Source organism: Exophiala spinifera (genome assembly GCF_000836115.1).
Source record: "Exophiala spinifera strain CBS 89968 unplaced genomic scaffold supercont1.1, whole genome shotgun sequence".
Taxonomy (NCBI): Eukaryota; Fungi; Ascomycota; class Eurotiomycetes; order Chaetothyriales; family Herpotrichiellaceae; genus Exophiala; species Exophiala spinifera.
The window spans coordinates 3005757-3021232 of NW_015622513.1; the positions used below are offsets into that span (position 1 = coordinate 3005757).

Consider the following 15476-nt stretch of genomic DNA (forward strand, 5'->3'; position numbering starts at 1 on the left):
GGCTGATTCCAGCGCAGCTGTGAGATTGAGCTTCTAGACAATTTGCGATTCATTCTGTTCGACACGTCTTCCAAGTACACTCAAATCTAGAGGAACCTGATGAAAAATCCTGGCTTCAGCTGACATTTTTCGCCTAGTTTCTCTGCTCCGCAGTCAAGCTTGCGCACGCAGTCGGACATGACGTGATGATCTTCTGGCATTGATCCATAGCACTGCCTGGAAAGGAGATCAAACAGTAGACATAGTTGCACACGCCCTTCGAAGCTCAGTTCTGCGCCTTGTTGGCTTCGAGGCCCAGCCTCGCCAACATCGTGAAGAGCTCCGCAAAGGCAGCCGAATGTGTTTGGCAAAGTTCGGCACAAAAGAGGAAGATGTCCATATTCGTAAGCTGTTCACGTCGCAATAAAAAGAAGTGATCTGTGAGCTCGGAACGGTTCGATCATTGCTTGTAGTACGAATGAGCCGTGGTTAAACTCATGTAGCTGTACAAATCTCTCCCTGTTCAGGGTACGAGCTTGTGGTGCTCGGGTCTTTACTTGGAGCAAGAGATTGCAATGACAGTATCCGTACTATTAGAGTGAGCGGAGAGAGTTTCGTTAAACTGAGAAGAAAAAAATCTATGATAAGAAATGCACAACAAAAAAAACTGAGAACTGACAAAAAGAAAAAGAAAGGCCTTTTGGGATTTGAACCCAAGCGGTTGCGGAGGTACAACAATATAAACCTTGATATTTTTTGATGTGGTTCAAAGCTCTGCCGAGAACCGTGGACCAAGGATCCTTTGAACCTGGTGAGTCTTAAGTAAGCTTTTCCTTCCGGACCCCTCAAACCTGAAATTTGCCGGACAGGACTACAGTACCAGTAGGTACAACACCTCTTCATAACCTGGGTGCGAAGCTGTCCTTCGCACTACAACAACTAGGTGTCTCATTGCCGAAAGCTACAATGAGTATTTCTCGGCTCAACCTCCTTCTCAAACTGTTCACCATCTACCTGCCGTGCTACAATCAGATATGCTTCTCTCGAATCCGAGTGATCGACTTGGTTATAATTTCAGCGGCATGCCATTCGTGATCAACATCAATTACACAATGTAAGAGGCCGCTGTGACTCTTGCGGGCAATGTCGGCGTCCCATTGATGTGCTCTGTTCCCCTATCGATGCTGAGCGGCACTCCTCGTGGGCCTTTCTTCCCCACAAGGCTCCCGGAGTCTCAATCTTCAATGAGTGTGGGCCGATAGACGACTACGAGCATCCCGTTTCCGGGTTCCGGCTCGCATCTCCTAGTTCTATGTGACGAAATTCGGGAGACTACCCATACAGAAGCCCGCGGTCCCGTGTTTCGGCACCTATATAACCGATAAATCAAAATGCTATCCGATGGAAAAAGAGGCCCGGCTGCCGAAGGCACTTCTCAACTCCAAGCTCGACATTGGACTGACTAGAGACTTTGGCTCTTGAGAGCACTTATTACCCCAGTGTCCTCGCACATCGCGGAACCATCTCCCAGTTTAAATCGACGTACAGGGTACCGGGTGAAATGCCTACAACACCGCTAATCATGGCACCTGTCACTGAGACCGTCCTTGCCCCAATGTCGGATGAAAAGATTCCCGCCGACTACAGCGGTGACTCCGGCCAGAAGCTCAAGGATCTTTTCACGACCATCGTGGCCCAAGATGGCTGCCAGCAACTTTTCTGGGGTCCCCAGGTGGAAAACCCAGGGACATTGTGCCTCTTCGTCGACTGGGCCAGCGTGGACCACCACAAGAAATTCATTGCTTCAGAGTGGGTGGTTTTTCGTAACCTGACCTTAGTACGGTGACTCCTCGGTCCAGCGCTGACGCATAACGCAGGGCCTACAAGCCGTTCGTGGAGGCGTTTACGGGGCTCCTGACCGGCTCCATGAGCATGTACCATGTTGGTTTCGATCCACACCCACCGACGCCTACGCTTGTCGGCAGCACTCCCCAGGTCACCGAGTTCATCACGGCTTACTTTCCCAAGGACTATTCCGCCGAGAATCAAAGGACCTTCCATGAAATAATGCTTGCCTTTGGAGATGTCGTTTCCAAGACAGCCAAAGGATTCAAGGCTTCGCGCGGCGGATTTGTCAGGGAGGAAGTCACCGATCCAAAGTCCTCCGAGCCGTGCTTGGGCTATGTGACCCTCATCGGCTGGGAGAGCGTGCAAGCTCACTTGGACTACAGAGAGACTCAGGCTTTCAAGGACAACATCGTCTCTATGAGAGAAGCAAAGGATTTGCGGAACGTTACAGTCTTCCACGTAGATGCGAAGCAGTTCTGAGTGATGGCACTTGAAGCAGGTATGGCGTGGACAGCAGGGAGTGCAGCCGTGGAATCTCATGAAGCTCCCCCTGATATCTTGTCCACATTGAAACCATAGTAAGCCCGTTGAAGCCTCACGTATATTTAAGTGTTTCAACTCCCACCATCTCCGCCTCCTTATTCAAGCTCGCAATCTCGGCTTCCGTAAACGGAATTCCTTCTCGTTCTCGCTTCTCCTTGTTCAACAACTCAATCTCGCCGGGGAAGTAGATGCGATCAATGCCCGCCATCTTCTCGCTCCCAACGACACGGTCGTACAGGTACTGCATCCGCTCCTTGAAGTCAACCAAGGACATGAACAGGTCCGGCTTGATAGCCACGATGAAATGACCGACGTCGGCGGTCTTGGTGAAATCATAGGGTCCGCCTACATTGCCCGCAAAGGCAGAACCGGAGAGCACACCGGAGAATACGTCCATCATGATCGCGAGGCCCGAGCCCTTCGGCCCTCCCATGGGCAGCATGACTCCCTCAAGCGCGCGGGCAGGGTCGTCGGTCGGCGCGCCGTCCTTGTCGAGCGCCCAGTCCGTGGGGATCTTTTCCCCGCGCCGCAGAGCCTTGTAGACCTTCCCTCGAGCCGCGACCGAGGGCGCCATGTCCAGAATGAAAGGAGGTCCGGTGGGGCCGCCGGGGGCCCCGCAAGCCAGCGGCGACACGCCCATGGATTTGCTCCGGCCACCCCACACCGGCAGGGCGGGCGACGAGTTGGTGAACACAAGAGACATCATGTCGGCGTCGACAGCCTGCTGGACGATCCACGCCGCCATGCCGTAGTGATTCGAATGTTTGACCGACACCATCCCGATGCCAAACTGGCGGGCCATGCTGATGGCGCGGGTGACGGCCATGTCGGCGGCGACAAAGCCGAATGCATTCTTGCCGTCGATGGAAGCAACGACTGGCGTGATTTCAGTCACCTCGGGCGAGGCAGTCGGGTCGAGGATCTTGCGTCGGATACGCTCCATGTATGACGGGATGCGGTTGGCTCCGTGGGTGTCGACACCTCGAAGGTCCGCTTGCACGAGACCATTGGCGATGATTTTCGCATGGTCGGACGATACTCCATTTGCTGTGAGAACGGATTCTACAAACCTTTGAAGGTCGTTTGGTGGGAAGTAGTATACTTGTTGTGAGGTTGCCATATAGACGATGTTCGTGGTGTTAGGAAGGGAGAGCAGGTTGTGCGGGGACCGCTAGGGTGGAATTTTCCTTCTTGAGAATGACTCGAAAGATATATTCCGGGTCTCTCGCTTTTCATCGTTTTATGCCAGATCAATACATGTAAAGAGTAATTGTGACTCTACTCGGTATGCTTCCGTGCAATGGACGGGACCGAGCAAGTGATTGCGGGAACCAATATATATATTACCCCTTGGGCATCCACGGACTATTTCTCCGCATGAATCAATCAAAACGGAGAAATATTGTGAGTCACCATGAACTCTCACAATTCTCGATGCCTTGCAATTTGATCTTAGATTATATGGTAAGGCGGCGGTGCGGGAGGTCGGTAGACAAGTACACAACTACATGTATGGGATGTTGGACAGCAAGAATGGCTGCACAGTGTCTCCTTCCAATGGAATCAGCCGTACTTTTGAGTATTGTTTTGGATCCATGACGGTGTAGTCGAGAAGCGCCGACAGACCAACTAGCGGCAAGCAGCTGTTCAAACATCAACCCTCATTCAATTCAGAGCACGACCATCTAGTCCCGCTAATATGGCTTCATTTCTGTGTAGACCAACTGTCAGACCGAACAGAGGGAGTGTCGCGAGGCGAGCCGATTGTTCTGGGCACACAAGCTGAAGTTTGACGCGTCTCGGGAGTCAATAAGCCGGAACATTGAATTGAGACTCTATAAGTGTATGCCACATGGCCACCAGGAGTCATCGTGTCAAGTGTCCCGTTGTGAATGCTCGCCTTAGGAAACGTGCTGAGAGAAGCATCGCATTCTTGACGTGTACAGTGTCTCAAGCGAATGAAGAGACAAAAAAACGGCTGACTCTAGAGCCAACACGAACGCATTCACAGCGACCGTCTTACTCAGATAGTTGCAAGTGAGACGAAGGATCTTCATTGCTGAGATACGAGATAAAATGATGCCTCGCACTGGAAGATAAATATTGTAGAAGGTTAGCCGGGAAGACGTCATTTCACCCAATCGCGGTCTTTCGAGCCCGTAGATTTTGCTAACCATAAGAATACCTCGTAACTGAGCCTCTGCCCGACGAGCTTGACCCTGCTCTAGTCATATCAGTATGGCTACCGATGTAGTATTGGAGACCACCATGGTAAGCGCCCTTTGTGCACAATGTACCTCGCAACTTGATATGTTGACGAACTTTGATAGGGTGCCATCACCGTCGAGCTCTACAACGACCACGCTCCCAAAACGTGCAAGAACTTTTCCACGCTTGCCCAGCGAGGCTACTACAACAATGTCATCTTCCACCGTATCATCCCAAATTTCATGATTCAAGGTGGCGATCCCACAGGCACAGGACGAGGTGGCTCCAGTATTTATGGGGAGAAGTTTGCAGATGAGATCAGTCCTTCGCTAAAGCACACTGGCGCAGGCATTCTGAGTATGGCAAATAGCGGCAAAGACACCAATGGAAGCCAGTTCTTTATCACACTAGCTCCGACTCCGTGGCTAGACGGCAAACACACAATCTTTGGCCGTGTCAAGAGCGGGATGAAGGTTGTGCAGAGAATGGGCTTGGTCAAGACGAACGGCGAGGACAGACCCTTGGAGGAGGTCAAGATAATTCGGGCAAAGGTCGCTGAGGTCTCTAATGGTGACTAGAAGGTCACATCCTGTATGTCACGAAGACTCCCTGCAGAGACCGGCAGACTCATTCATCATTGCTCCTGGATATGAACCAGCGACCTGTGCAGTCCATGACAGGAACGGCCATCTCATTGTAATTTGGTCAAGTTGCAGTCGAACTGCGTCCTCATGGTCTCGACCGAGGTCGACTTTCCCCTGACAGCCGTGTCCACGTCGACGGTCAAAGGATAGCGGCTGCAAGATGCAATGAGACAGCAAACTTCCAAAGAATGGATGGTCCAATGAGCTTCTCAAAGGCCACGGTTGGAGCAGGATGAGGCCGCACAGAGAGCACAATCATGAGACACTCATCATAGAGGACGTCGGAGAATCTAGGTCAGTCGGCGACTCGACCATGTCCGGCGGAATCCGAGACGTTGACAATCGAGAGAACATCATGGGAGACAGAGCCTTGGCGATACTACCTGACGTCTAGCTTTTACCAACAGCTAGAGTCAAATGCGGCTGAGACATTGCACATTCTGATGCGCGTCGTATCAACTCTTGGGCCGTTGCGATGCCATGAGGCCTTTTGCAAAGACTAGACCTTGAGCGAGCTTAATGCCATGTGGGAGACCTTCGACTGAGGATGGCTGGCTTCTCTATGGCGGAAAAGCAATTGCTACTTTCAGGTAATAGCGTCGGCCTACCAAGGCATGCGTGTCAGCATTGTTCCATGTTTGTGACCTACACCTAGATAGGCACTTACTATAGTTATGCAATATCATGATTGAGCATTATCTGTACCGAGATAGGTTCACTGTGTACATTGTCCATGGATGGATGTGCGAAGTTCATTATTATTGGGGGCGATCAATATCAGCTCGTTTCGATCACTGAGCAGAATAGGTGCTGATCGACGCCGGACTCGATTTCGTGCATATCGAGGTTCAGGTCGCCGCGGGCCTGATCGACGACGCTGCTACTCGTACTGTAATCATCTTGAGTCATCATCCTCGCACTCTGTACCTTATGTTGACTCGGTCTCGGTATCCTCGACCGAGTTCGGTCGCCCCAGAGTCAAGACTTTTCTGACAGCAGCGTGGTCGCGAGTCCTCGTGGCAGAGTCAAAGCCCCGGCGACAACATCCAAGAAACAGGACCCCTTCCACTCTCACCATTCCGCTTCCCAGACGCGCTTGAGAAGACCCTGAAGGGCTTGAGTGCGATACGCTCTCTGGTTCGTGGACGGCGTTGCAGCTAAAGATGCACGACGATTGAGAGCTCACTCAGCGGGCGCTTACGCGGAGGCTGCGATTGGCCTCATCCAGGTCTCGGCTGCGAACCTCGTTCTGCAACGTTCCCACCTCGGTGTCTTTCATCCTTTATCACATCATTCCATCCAATCACTCGTCCTCTGTCTGGCGTCTTCATCGTCGCTCCGGTCATTTTCTTGTCCAACTGCTGCCCTGCATTCCGAGTGAGTTTCCAAGCCATTCCTCGGTCCGCTCCAGGTCCACTCGCCCTTCATGAAGTCGATCGTCCACAGGGCCAATGCACGCTCACTTCGAAGCGCTGACTCTACCGCTGACTCTCGCTGGCCTGTAAAAGCCGGCAGAAGGTCCTCGAGATGTGTGTTACCATTGCTTCCAAGATTCGGTAGCTTCTTGCATACTCCCACCTTCAGTCGATATCACGGTGAGTAGCGGGGTGAACCAATTCCTCCACGCGCGGGCTCGTTCTTCGTCACCTCGTTGTCTGCTCCGTACTGCTCGCTGTTTGAATGCAGTTCTATATCGCCTTGTTCCACCTCCGTCCTCCTTCTCGTCGCTATCCCAGAGGCATGAGGTCCTTCGGTTCGCGTTCATTACACTCGCTTTTCAGTCATTCTCCCCGAGAAAGCAGGCTTTCTCTATTGTAACAATACACAGTCTGCGATTTTCACCACAGGCCATTGACTGGCCAACCCATTGCGACCGCTCTCCCAAGAACGACACCAGATCCAATAGATCCGGCCCTCGCGACCCCCAGGCCTCGGTGCGACCGTACGGTCGGCCATATCCTGAAAACTCATCAGCTGGCTGACTCTTGCTCATACAACCTCTTCACAACCCACAGATTTCCGGCACTTCATGCGAAATGCAGTCAGGAGCGACTGAAGCTTTGGCGCAGTTGGCGAAAAGAGAGGAAAATGCGTGGCCGTCGCTGGCAGGAGGCTTGGTAAAGAGAGTTAACATTCCCATTAACAGCACGACACCACCTGCATTGGTGGCTGCCATCCAGCATGATCCATTCAAGAACTCTGCAAAGTATGGCTTATTGTTCGTCTACATTGGAATCATTCTCTTGCTCAGTGCGACATTGATGCGATTATACTACTACTGGGGCGATAAGATCCGGACGGCCTTGTACAAGGAAGAAATCATCAATTCCGCCCTTTCTGCATCTGCCACGAGTCCTATGAACTACTTGCCCACGCGTGGCTACACCGATTACGAACTACCCAGTGCCTACAGTGCGCAAACAGATGGCTCAACGAGGCACTTCTTTCCAAGTAAGGGTCCGCTCGTCCCAGAGAAACCCAGACAACAAGCAGCTGTTTCCGCCATCGCACCATTAAACAATACCATCGCTGTCTTTAGATGGATCTTCTACCGACCCATCCCGGCCTTGAACGTCGGAAAGTCCAGGTTCACTTTTCCGTCTCTGGGCGTCTTTGTGATCATCACAATCTCGTTACTGGCTTCGTTACTCTACTGCTTCCTCCCTCGGCCATTGTTCTACGCATCGATGTCTTATGGGTCACCACCTATGGCGGTTCGAGCGGGTATGATGTCGGTGTCCCTGCTCCCCTGGTGTGTAGTACTAGCAACAAAGGCGAACCCAATTTCATGGATGACTGGGATTGGTCATGATCGGCTCATCGTCCTGCATCGCTGGACTGCCTATCTTTGTGTCATCTTCGCCATTATTCATGCTGTACCTTACTGGTATCAGTCGGTCAACGATCCAGAGGGCTTTGCAACGTTTAAGCTCTACTTCAACCAAAAGTGGTATATCTTCACCACCGGCATTGCAGCCATTGCACCTCTGCTATTCCTCGCACTGCACTCTCTTCCGATTTTCCGAGCCAAGATGTACGAGGTCTTCGTTATCCTACATATCCCTGTGGCATGGGCTTTCATTGGACTCCTGTTTTGGCATTGCAACAACTACCTCCGATCTTGGGCTTACCTCTACTCGACAATCGCTTTGATGATTGTGTCCTTGTTCGCTCGACTGTTCTTCCTGAACTGGATGAATCCGTTCCGCTCTTCTTGGCTCATCGGAGAAGAGTCTGCAGTGACAATCCTGCCCGAGAATGCCGTCAAAGTCACCATTCCCACTCAAAAGCGTTGGCGTCCCGGCCAATACGCATACCTGAGAATGCCTGGTGTGTCGGTACTAGAAAATCATCCTTTCACCATAGCATCTCTTTGCAGCGAAGACTTCCCTTCCCAGTACGGAGAGCAATATCGCGATATGACACTAGTGTTTCGCCCGTTCTCAGGCTTTACTCGCAGAGTTCTCGACACCGCCGTCAAGAAGGGGCCATACAAGACATACAGAGCCTTCGTCGATGGACCGTATGGTGGCATGCAACGCCAAATGGCCTCTTTCGACCAGGTCGTCTTCTTCGCTGGCGGAAGCGGCATCACCGCCATCGCCAGTCAGCTACTTGACCTGATCAAACGAATGCGCGATGGCAAAGCAACAACGTCCAAAGTCAACGTTATCTGGGCCATGAAGCGGCCCGACATCATGGAATGGTTCAAGGAAGAACTCCGCATCTGCAGAGAATGCGCCCCTCCCGGCTCCGTTCAATGCCATTTCTACATCACCGCGGCCAAGCGCTATGAACCAGGCCTTCCGGAGATTAAAGAGCACCGTCTCAGCGGGATAAGGGACAAGATCTCCGACGCCATCCACAGCGCCGGGAGCAAGCGCAACTCGGCCATGATGATAATGGACGCGGAACCCGACCTGAAGAAGGAGTTTGAGGACCAAATCACGGCCCTCCCTCAAGCCTACCTCACGGGGCCACGACACCTGGCCCCACCTGGCGCCGACCAGCAGCAGCATCAGCAGCACCAGCAGCAGCAACAACAACAACAACAACAACATCCTCATCATCCCCAGACATACTTCCCGCCTCCTCCGAAAGAGGCACGCATGTCCACCATCTCACAGGCACAGATTGAAGCGACACGTGCCTTTGACTTTGGCTTTCCCCAGACACCGACCAAATTCCAGAAGAACCTGATGCGCTTCGCCTTCCTGCCGACCGGCGTGTCGAACCGCCGCGACGGCTGGCGCACAGAGTATGGCCGCCCGGACATCCCGTACATGCTCAAAGGTCTGAGCAAGGAGTTCGGCCGTCGGACGTGCGTGTACGTGTGCGGGCCCCCAGAGATGCGAACAGATGTCGCCAACACGGTAGCCCGACTACAACGCGACGTATGGAGCGACAGCGGCAAGGACGAGATATTCCTCCACGCCGAGAACTATGCTCTCTGATTTCTCAAATCCTTCCATCCTCGATCCTTCCGATCCGCCGTAGCCACTAGATCACACGGCTCTGAAACAAGTGAACTATTGTAACTAGTGGTGGTGGTGATGGTGGTGATGGTGCAGGGTCGTCGGTACTGTACAGTTGTGTTCTTTTTCTGTGGCGTTTTGTGAACCCGTCGGTGATTGCGAGCGTTGGAGTTTGCGGAGGAAAAGGGACAGTCGGTCTTTAATACACTCTATCAATCTACAAAATCGGCAACGCCATAGAGATTATACCAGGTTTACGTTTACGAAGGCGAGGATGGAAGAGTGGCCGTTGTGACGATGACGATGATGACGACGAGGGTGAGGACGACCATGTTTTTCTCTTAGTGTTCATGGATGGTATTGGGTGTCTGTCACAGCGCCATCCGGCGCAAGTCGCCTCATGCACGATACCCCCCTCTTCTCTCTCCCTCCCTCTCTCTCTCTCGATTATTTTATTTTCATTTATCATCTCTTCTGTGGGTTCGACGATCGTCGATGTCTATCTTGTGCCGGGGGGGAAGTGGTAGCGGAGATGGTGGGAGAGAAGCGAACCAGGTAATCTAGCTATAGCTCCCTCACTTGTACGAGGTATGAGTGTAGCTTTGGATAAAATCATGTCAAAGTCAAAGACAATGGCACGTACGTGATGATACGATACGCCTGAGTTCCTAAAGACCTACAGCAATACTGTCTCCCCCGTAAACCTAGGTACTATGACCCCGGCCAACACTTGGGTCTGCACGCATCAATACCGCACCTGCGTGCAGACCTCTCAATACCATACCTAGGTAGGTAGTACAGGAAGTATACATAGGTCTAGTGTATCCAATACTCCGTGCAGGACTCGAACATACCTCCACCATGACACACTCAGGTACCTAGTCAACCAACAAGTCTACACCTAGGTATCTTCATCCGCCGCAAATCTCCCATATGCCCAATCGTCCGATCCTTTCACCGGCGTTACGCACAACGCACAATCTTCGAAGTCTCTCGTGTTCCTTCGTCTTTGCAGCCAAAGTGTCACGATCATCACGCTTCCACCCTTCCACGAGCCGCTGTGCCCAGATCGATCCCACGGCCGTCCCGCGACCTTCGGCGAGATTGTACCCTCCGGAGGTCACGAAGCCAATCAGATCATGCGCATCCGGACACGGCGGGTGTTTTGACCATTCGTCCTCGGGGGGGCATGTGTCGATCAGGTCTCGGAATGCCTCGAGGGGCACAGAGATCCCTGCGCCATTATCATCATTATCATCGTGGCTGTCGAGATATACGCTCTCCTCTTGCTTCTTTTCGCGTTGAGTCTCTTTCTGTGTTTTCGCGGTGTCCCTGTCCTTGGTCTGGGCCTTGCTGTTTCGTTTCTGGTTCCGCGCAGCCTTGGCCGGGAGGGCCGTTGGCTCTTTCGGGATTTCACCGTCGCCACGGCCAAAAGCACTGTTTGGACCAAATTTATCTATGACCTCTTGTGGCGCGTTCTTCGGCAAAACGTTAATATGGGCTAGCGATTCGCGAGCGTACACGCGGTGAGCCCGTGCGAGTCCGAACCTATTGAGCTTTTGCTTCGGAAGGCGAGCATGAAGCTGGGAAATGTTGGTCTTCGTATCGAGGGCGAGCCATTGGGCACGGAGGTCGCGCATGATATTAGTATCGTGTGAAGAAGCTGTTGTGCTTGTGGCGGGTGGAGGCTGCGCTGGAGGTGGTTCGGATGACCACAGTTGCGGTCGATCCTGAGAGTCAGCGTCCGCATTGGTGGTCTTAGAACCTGAAGGAGCGGCCACCGATGTCGTGATCGACGGCAGCCGGTATATTCGTGCCGCAGGTGCCGGTGTTCCTTTGTGTAGCAACAATATGCGAACAGTTATCAGTCCCGGGACCGAGGGCAGAGTGGTCGAATTCGGCTTCTTGCACAGCGAAATACTCCTGCTGGGACTGAGGTGTGTATAGGCCTGCTCGACGGCTAGAGTGGCCATCTCATCCTCTTCGTTATTTTTTGGACCTGGAGTCTGCTGCTGGAAGGTTGTGCCTTCATTTGCATCTGCTTTGCCTTGTGCTGTAGCTTTCGCAGCCTTGCGTTGTCGTTGTGTCAGTAACACCGGCTCTTCGGTGCTTTTCGACTGTTGTTCAACTTTACTAGGCACCCTCTGTCCCTCGACTTTCTCGACGCCCCGGAACAAAAATTCCCAATCACAAGCCCAGCCACACCCAAGCTCCCCGCGCCTATTAAGTCCCAAATCCAGCTGATCCCAAGCAATCCTGTGCTTTGGTGGTCTTCGGATCCACTCATCGAAGCGTTTCTCGCTCTCGGTTCTTTCCCATGCTTTGCCTGCTTCAGTACCGGGAAAGTCACCAGGGAACCAGGGTGCTTGGTGTTCAAAAGCCAATTGTTGCTTCTGGAATAACCCGCCAAAGCGTGGTGTTCCGCCAGAGGAGAGAGGATAATACATCAGCGACCGCCAGACGGGATCAACACATTTCCAGGGCAGCAGAACCGTCCAAGTACCTTGTGGATTGCCGCAGTTTAAGCTGAACCCTTTCTCTGCTCTCGATGCTAGAAGTATGACTGGTATCCGGGGATCTTTTTCGGTCACGGCTGGCTTTTGCCCCGGTGGCGCAAGGGCTCTTCGACGGTTGATGGCGCCCTGTGATGGCAGTGAATCGCTGACTCGCCATCGCTCGCGGTGTGATGTCAGCCGTGACGGATTCCAAGACTTGTCCAACGGCCACGAAACAAGGGTTTCGTCTAGTTCAGTATTATCAGAACTGATCTCAATCCTCCTGGGTGGATGGTTGAGTCGTGGATCGGTGATATCGAAAGAAAGCGTGGCATTTTGCGGTATCGAAGCAGGGTTGTTTAAGCCACGTAGAGATTCCCATGTTGCCACCGCTTGGTTCTCTGTGCCGACGAACGGTCGAAGAACGCCTAATAAGGTTTCTGTCGAGCCAGGGCCCTGGATGTCAACGCTTCCAATCTCGAAGCGCAGATCTTCTATCAGGACTTGAGGTTTCTGCATCTTTGCTACTCTGAGTAATTCCTCCCACAGTTGGTGAAATGCCGCAGGATGTAGCCGCATCAGAATTTGATGATCAAGTTTGCTCTTACGGTTTGCATGAGGATGTCCATTTAAAGCTCGTCCATTTTCTCCATCAACCTCCATGGCATCTGCAGAGCTGGCAGTACTGTTGTTCGTCGACTCGTTATTTGGATGCATGGCCCAAATGATTTGGACTGGGGCAATTGGCTTTCTGGTGCCATCTCGCTCAAAGATCCAGCCTTCAGCAAACCTTGTGCCCGCTTTCCATTTCTTGTGGAGGCTGGGAGAAAGGTCGTTGGGAGAGAACCCAAGAGCATTTAGCAAGCTGTCCAATGCAAGCTGGGTCCCCCGGCAGGAAACGGTCGACATGTAGCTCATGTCCCACGCTACGCACCCGTGGGCACCAGCCGCACGGTGACTCGGACGATAACTCTTCTCTGTTGGACGGAGTGGTATTGCGAGCCTCCATAATGGCTCAGTGGGGCGAGTCATATGCGCTCTTTTCGCGTGCCAAAGGTGAGTGGGCAACCATGTCTTGTTTATTTGCCTTCTTTGAAACTTCACGGTGGCTTTGGGCGGCTTTGCCAGTCTGTTCTTCTTCGGCCTTGGTATTCTCTCAAGGGAGATATGGTTCTCGGGATCTGTTTGCTTTGCATTGGCTTTGAGCTCCTTCTTCTGTTGCCGCACTGTCTTTCTCTTCTGGTTCAACTGCTGTACACGTTTCGCCGTGTCGAGTCGCAGTCTCAGTCGTTTCGATGGCGTCCGCGTTCGCTTGGTGACCGTGGGAGTATTATCTTCCTTCATCTACCCAGCCTAGTCAGCATTGTCAGTCCCAGCGTCTCTCGATGAGAATTGTTCCACCAACCTCACGCTTTGCCCGCCCCCGCAGACGTTTGGGCACCTTTTTGGCATTGTGACTGGCAGTCCGTCGGCGCATGTGCCTCGGGACCTGCTGGAAAGCTCTTTTACTCAGGGCATCTCTGGTCCTCTGCATGCTCCTTTCCAGAGCGCCAATCTCGAACTCCCGTGCTTTCACGAACGAAGCAACGTTAAGCTCTCCATTGGCGGGCAACGCAGCCTGGGCGGGCTGGACAGAAATTGCCCTGGCATCAAAGTATTTCTGTCGTTTCCGGGACTTTGAGGGCTGGGCCTGGTTGGCAGAAGCCGCCTTGCGCTTCTGGCCCGCCGGTTGCATCGGAGGAGGCATTGTCACTGCGCTATGACATGTTGGGCGTGGTTCAGTATGTAAACGCGAAGACGCGCTTTTTCTGAATCTCTAATAAATCGAAACCCCGAAACCCCGGATTTGGATTATGTCATCCTTGGCGTTGGGTATACAGACATCACTTTCTGAAGGTTTACTCTGTAACTCGACACCTCCTTGTATCCATTTCTATACTTACTGGCTCCCTTGTCTCCCACAGAGAGGGAGAGAGAAAAAAAATTGAATGAAATGCGAGATTTCAAGTTCCACCACCCACAGTCAAGACGCCTTCCAGACATGCCCATCTGGTTTGATCCAACCTTGACCTGGTTCTGATGTTGTGTCATCCCCAAATTTAATTCTGGATAATCGTGGTTGTCGTCGGGATTCGAACGCGGGCCTTTTTCGCTTTCCTCCTCGCCTGAGTGAATGGCCGTCCACCACACCGCCCATGTGGTTTTAACCTGCGCCATCACTTTAGGGGTCTTGGTGATTTGGAGGGAAAATTCGCGGGTTTAATTGATAACATGTGTATAGTGAGTGAATGATTCTTTGGGCGTCCTCCTCGATGAGAGTGCGACATGATGCACTTCCACGTCAGCCCAGGACCTAGGTAGCCTTGAGCTCCTTGACGTCGCTATTTCAGCTCTCGGTTTTTATCAAGACTTTGCCACGGGTTGACCTGGAATACGAGGTTCGTCAAGCAATTGCTTTCAAAAGTGCGGTTCACCAGTCTATCTCCCTCCCCGCCGGCGTCTGAATGCGACATACAACTACCTGCTCGATGTGCTCCCGGCCCTGCACGGGCTACGAGGTGCCTTATTCGTTCTACAAACTCTCAACGGCCAGAGCACCGACGTCGCCGTTGCGCGTACAATGCAGTCTTACCTCGTCAAATTCGCCATGGCGGTAATCCCCAACGGGCTGGGTCTGCCGTATTTCTCCGTCCAAAGCGACAAGGCCAGGCAGATGGGTTTGAACGCCACGTTTTCCGCAACCGGTGGAGGCGTCGCGCCGGACTTTATGCTTCAATGTATTTCCACCGTCAACGCGGGATGTGCTTGGCTGCAAAAGCTATTGTACGCTTGGATAGCGATGATTGATAAGAAAGAGAACCTACACAAGCCATGAGAAATGATCAGCAGAGAAATGCCGCTCTGAATTACTATGGTCCAAAGTTACACTTTGGACGGTAGTTGATTGTAGTGTTGGACGGTAGTTGAAAAGTAAAATGATCAGGCGAGCAGAGTAGAACAGAGCACCAGAGCGGAGAAGAGCTAGATACTTCTAAACTCGATCTACACAAAACTTTTACATAAAGGGGTCATGAGGTACAGAGACACCAACCAGTAGGGGGCTGGATAGGTAGGTAAGTAGGAGGTACCAGTATCGTACAATATGGAGAAATAAAGCAAAACCAAAAAGAATCTTTTCAGGTCCGATCTCATCATGCTGCCAGCAGTGGCAGTCCAAGTTCAAATGTGAGAAATTGCTAACGGCAAGGCATAATTTCATTCGTCGTCGTCCACAACAGCCTCCC

At 52.3% G+C, this 15476-nt stretch overlaps 5 protein-coding genes across 5 annotated transcripts; 3 read left to right on the forward strand and 2 right to left on the reverse strand.

The window, feature by feature from the left end:
- Window positions 1–1561: 1561 nt before the first annotated feature.
- PV08_01122 (uncharacterized protein) lies at window positions 1562–2307 on the forward strand (the record flags this gene model as incomplete). The annotated part of the gene is made up of 2 exons (XM_016375487.1): window positions 1562–1788; window positions 1857–2307. 2 exons carry the CDS (start codon window positions 1562–1564, stop codon window positions 2305–2307), a joined length of 678 nt encoding a protein of 225 aa, XP_016240763.1.
- A 115-nt stretch (window positions 2308–2422) lies between these two features.
- PV08_01123 (uncharacterized protein) lies at window positions 2423–3490 on the reverse strand (the record flags this gene model as incomplete). The annotated part of the gene is made up of 1 exon (XM_016375488.1): window positions 2423–3490. The coding sequence occupies one exon, from the start codon at window positions 3488–3490 to the stop codon at window positions 2423–2425; it is 1068 nt and encodes a 355-aa protein (XP_016240764.1).
- Window positions 3491–4608: 1118 nt separating this feature from the next.
- PV08_01124 (peptidyl-prolyl cis-trans isomerase-like 1) lies at window positions 4609–5156 on the forward strand (the record flags this gene model as incomplete). The annotated part of the gene is made up of 2 exons (XM_016375489.1): window positions 4609–4641; window positions 4701–5156. 2 exons carry the CDS (start codon window positions 4609–4611, stop codon window positions 5154–5156), a joined length of 489 nt encoding a protein of 162 aa, XP_016240765.1.
- Window positions 5157–7258: 2102 nt separating this feature from the next.
- Window positions 7259–9676, forward strand: PV08_01125 (uncharacterized protein; the record flags this gene model as incomplete). Its single annotated transcript, XM_016375490.1, has 1 exon — window positions 7259–9676. The coding sequence occupies one exon, from the start codon at window positions 7259–7261 to the stop codon at window positions 9674–9676; it is 2418 nt and encodes an 805-aa protein (XP_016240766.1).
- A 932-nt stretch (window positions 9677–10608) lies between these two features.
- On the reverse strand, window positions 10609–13939 carry PV08_01126 (uncharacterized protein; the record flags this gene model as incomplete). The annotated part of the gene is made up of 2 exons (XM_016375491.1): window positions 10609–13536; window positions 13598–13939. The coding sequence occupies 2 exons, from the start codon at window positions 13937–13939 to the stop codon at window positions 10609–10611; spliced, it is 3270 nt and encodes a 1089-aa protein (XP_016240767.1).
- Between the last annotated feature and the right edge of the window lie 1537 nt (window positions 13940–15476).